Genomic DNA, 4,234 nt, shown 5'->3' on the forward strand with positions numbered 1-4,234 from the left:
TTTGTCTTTGCATGAGCAGGTCAGGAAGAACATTGAGGAGAGAACCAAGATGTATGAGAGGCAGAAGAACAAGGGGCGCAAGGAGCTAGTACTTGAACCGGGTGATCTTGTGTGGATTCACATGAGAAAAGAGAGGTTTCCTATTGAGAGGAAATCAAAGTTGCTACCAAGGAAAGATGGACCTTTCAGAGTGCTGAAGAGAATCACCAACAATGCCTACCAGATCGATCTTGAAGGGAAATACACAATCGGTTCTACTTTCAATGTTTCTGACCTGGATCCTTTTATTGCAGATGATTTGGATTTGAGGTCATGAGTAGAGACATTGGAGAGCTGAGTGAGTCTGACGAGGGAGAGCCAGACTTGAGCAGAGAAGAGCCAGACCTGAGAAGAGAAGAGCCAGACTTGAGAAGAGAAGAACCAGACTTGAGTAGAGAAGAACCAGACTTGAGAAGAGAAGGACCAAATGAGCTAGCCAGCTTGTGGAGTCGACCAGTAACTAGATCGAGGCTGAGAGCACAAGAGGAGAGGCTCCAGGAGATAGCCAAAATCGTGGGTCTTGGATCAAGACAAGGAGATCAAGATAAACCAGCCTGTTGGTTTAATTTAATTACTTTGTAAGGGCTTTGGTTATTAAGCTTTCATTTAATTTAAACCAAAGACAATTAGGATTTTAAAATAAACCAATTTCAATTGGATTAGGATTAGAATTTGAATTAAACCATCTTGGTTTACTTCTAGGGTTTTCTGTCGATTTCTTTAAGACATGGGGGAGGCAGCTTTGCTTTCTCAACTTTCAATCTAAGAATTATTCATTCAACTTTGTTGTCTTGTCTCTATCTTTCTCTGTTCAGCTCAAGAACATTGATCTCACTTAAAGGAAGGAATTCCTGTGAATCCCATCTTAGACAATACAAGGTGATCTTGTGTCTTTGAGTAGCAAACCATCCTTGGCGCCAACCCACAGGCTCAGGGAGACGTTCATAGTTCAAAGGAGAGCTAGTAGCCTCTTAGAACACCTTCTATCCATCCACCTTCAAGTGATCCAGAATTTAAGCCATACCCAGGCTGCACCATTATGTCCATTGCTTTAGCAAAGTTATAAAATATACTAAAATTTTGTTAGAATATTTTTTTAAATAATAAAGTAACTATTAATTCTGTACTATTTAATTTGTATAGAATTAAATAGCACTTTAATCGAACTATTCATATTTATTTATATATTTTAATTTCGTAAATTTTTGTACTTCTACCACAGTTTTAAAATTGTAACTAATTTTATTTATTTTGTTTAAAAAAAAAATTATTAATTGCGTATTGTCATATAATATATAAAAAGTTGGTTCATTTATTTATATCCGGTCAAGACAAGCAATAAAATTCTTTTAATAAATTTTAAAAAATATTTTCTAAGGTAAATAAATTTAACTTTCTGGGGTAAAATTATGTAATATTTATTATTTTTATAGTAAGTAGAAATTTATTAATAGTATTTAGTAAATTTTAAACAAATATAATAAATCAATATAGTTTAAATCAAAAATTAAAAACTAAAAATATTGCTATCCAAATTTTTTTTGAAAACCTAAAACTACACTTAAAAAAATTAAAATAAATAATCATAGAAATTATTTTTTCTCTTTAGTTTTAGAAAAAAAATATAAAATTTACAGATAATAAATAGCCATAGAAATATATGAATAAAAATTTATTTTGAATTTAACCAAAGTTTAATTTTGTATTTACACTTTTGTTTTATAATAATTTTATTTAAAAAAATTTATGTGTGTTTTGATAACAGTATTTTATATTTTATTATTTTCAGAATAAATATTTTACTATGAACAATATTTTCATTCTATTGGTTTTAAAAGCAAAACCATAAAAACTAAAAATCAGAATCTAAAATAACCATTCATGTTTTTTTTTAACCAAAATCTACTTTAAAATCAAAAATCAAAAACTAAAATCTAAAACCAGAAACTAAACATGAGGCTGCTTATGTTGCTGATAAAAAAAACCAAAAACTAAAATCCAAAAACAAGAATCTAAAATCGAAAAAACTAGGAAAACAATCATCAGCTAAATAAAAGTTATTTTGTGGATTTTGATGTTAAATATTCGTTTTGTGAGTTTTAAGCGGACCATACTTAAGTGATGACTGTTTTAGTAGTTTGTAGTTTTAGTTTTTAATTTTTGGCTTTTAGTTTTTATATTTTAGATTTTGGTTTTTTGATTTTCAGATTTTTTTTTTTTTTGATTTTCAGCTTTTGGTTTTTGTTTTTAGATTTTGGTTTTTGGTTTTGATGTATCTTTTAACACTACAAGAAAACGTGCCAATAACAACGAATATTTACGACGAAAATATTTCGTCGTAAATTTACATGGTGTTTACAACGCAGTTACGAGGAGACCAACTTTCGTCGTAAACGCCATGTAAATTTACGACGAAATATGTTCGTCGTAAAATCCATGTAAGTTTACGACGAAAGTACGTGGAATGAGAAATACGTCGTAATCATTACATCGACATTACAACGAAACATGTTACCGTTATATTTAGGTGAAAACGTGTATTCAATGTACTTTAACTTATCTAATTTCGTCGTAAAGTCGTTGTAAATATTATGTTAAAACCATGTAAAATATTCCTTGTAAAATCGTTGTTATATTTTAACTACCCAACTCGAAAATTTCTCTATATATATGTCATTTCCCACAACTCTCTTCCTCACAACACACAAACGGGAGAAAAAAAATTCCGAAAAAAAAAATCAGGAAAAAAAAGATTTCAAAAAAAAATCTAAGAAAAAAATGGCCGGTGGCGGGAGTATTTACGAGTTACGGAGTTGGATGTATTTGCACAAAGATTCCGACGGGACTTCCTCACAACACACAAACGGAAAAAAAAAATCCAAAATAAAAAAAATCAGAAAAAAAGATTTCAAAAAGAAATCTAAGAAAAAAATGGCCGGTGGCGGTAGTATTCACGAGTTACGGAGTTGGATGTATTTGCACAAAGATTCCGACGGGAAGGTGACGAACGCATTTCTGAGCAGGCTAGAGACATTCATGCACCAGGCGGGCTGTACACCGATCACGCAGGAAAGCGGTAAGATGTTCTGCCCCTGTCGGAAATGCAAGAATTCAAAATTTGCACGTAGTGAAACTGTATGGAAGCATTTAGTAAACAGAGGATTTACACCACAGTACTACATTTGGTATCAACATGGAGAGGGTTATGGGGGAAATGAAGCTAGTAGTAGTAATAATAATTTTGAGGATGGTCATCATAGTGAAGAACCGAATCATTTGCATAATGAATATAATTATCATCAAGATCATGAGCAGATGGTAGATCATGATAGGGTTCAAGATATGATTAGTGATGCATTTTTAGAAACAACTACAACAATAGCTGATGGAACTGGAAATGTAGAAGAACCTAATTTGGATGCAAAAAGGTTTTATGAAATGCTAGATGCTGCAAATCAACCAATCTACACTGGTTGTAGAGAAGGTCTCTCGTAGAGAAGGTCTCTCTAAATTGTCTCTAGCAGCTAGGATGATGAATATTAAAACGGATCATAATTTACCTGAGAATTGCATGGATGCATGGGCGGAGTTGTTTAAAGAGTATTTGCCAGAAGACAACGTGTCTGCTGAATCTTATTATGAGATTCAGAAATTAGTTTATAGTCTTGGGTTGCCTTCGGAGATGATTGATGTTTTTTTTAATATATATACATATGTTATGAAATGTTATTAATTTGATTACTTTTGCAATATACAGCCATCGGCGCATTTTTCAAAGATCTTAGCACACGTACGTTCAAGGAAGATGTCATCGAACAACTTCATCATAACATTCCGATCATATTGTGCAATCTGGAGAAAATATTTCCTCCTTCATTTTTTGACGTCATGGAGCATTTAGTTGTCCACCTACCGTATGAAGCATTGCTTCGTGGACCTGTTCACAACGGATGGATGTATCTGAGCGACAGATGAAACATTTGAAGGGGAAAGCAAGAAATCTTGCAAAGGTGGAAGGTTCAATAGTTGCGGGAAGTTTGACAGCCGAAACATCTAACTTCACATCATACTACTTTGCTCCAACTGTTCGTACGAGGAAAAGAGTTCCTAGAAGATATGATGATGGTGGAGTACCAACATTTTCTGCGAAATTGATGGTGTTCCTGACATTTTCTGCGAAATTGCACGGTTTGGT

The 4,234-nt window shown here is 32.9% G+C and overlaps 1 protein-coding gene across 1 annotated transcript in view; it reads left to right on the plus strand.

Moving 5' to 3' along the window:
* The window catches only part of LOC106302497, a 4,610-nt gene extending 4,294 nt beyond the window's left edge, over positions 1-316 (plus strand). The window contains exon 5 of the mRNA XM_013738996.1: positions 20-316. Within this exon, the coding sequence (XP_013594450.1) occupies positions 20-316 (297 nt within the window). The remainder of the gene's footprint in view (positions 1-19) is intronic.
* Positions 317-4,234: the final 3,918 nt, after the last annotated feature.

Source organism: Brassica oleracea, chromosome C7 (assembly GCF_000695525.1).
Source record: "Brassica oleracea var. oleracea cultivar TO1000 chromosome C7, BOL, whole genome shotgun sequence".
NCBI lineage: Eukaryota > Viridiplantae > Streptophyta > Magnoliopsida > Brassicales > Brassicaceae > Brassica > Brassica oleracea.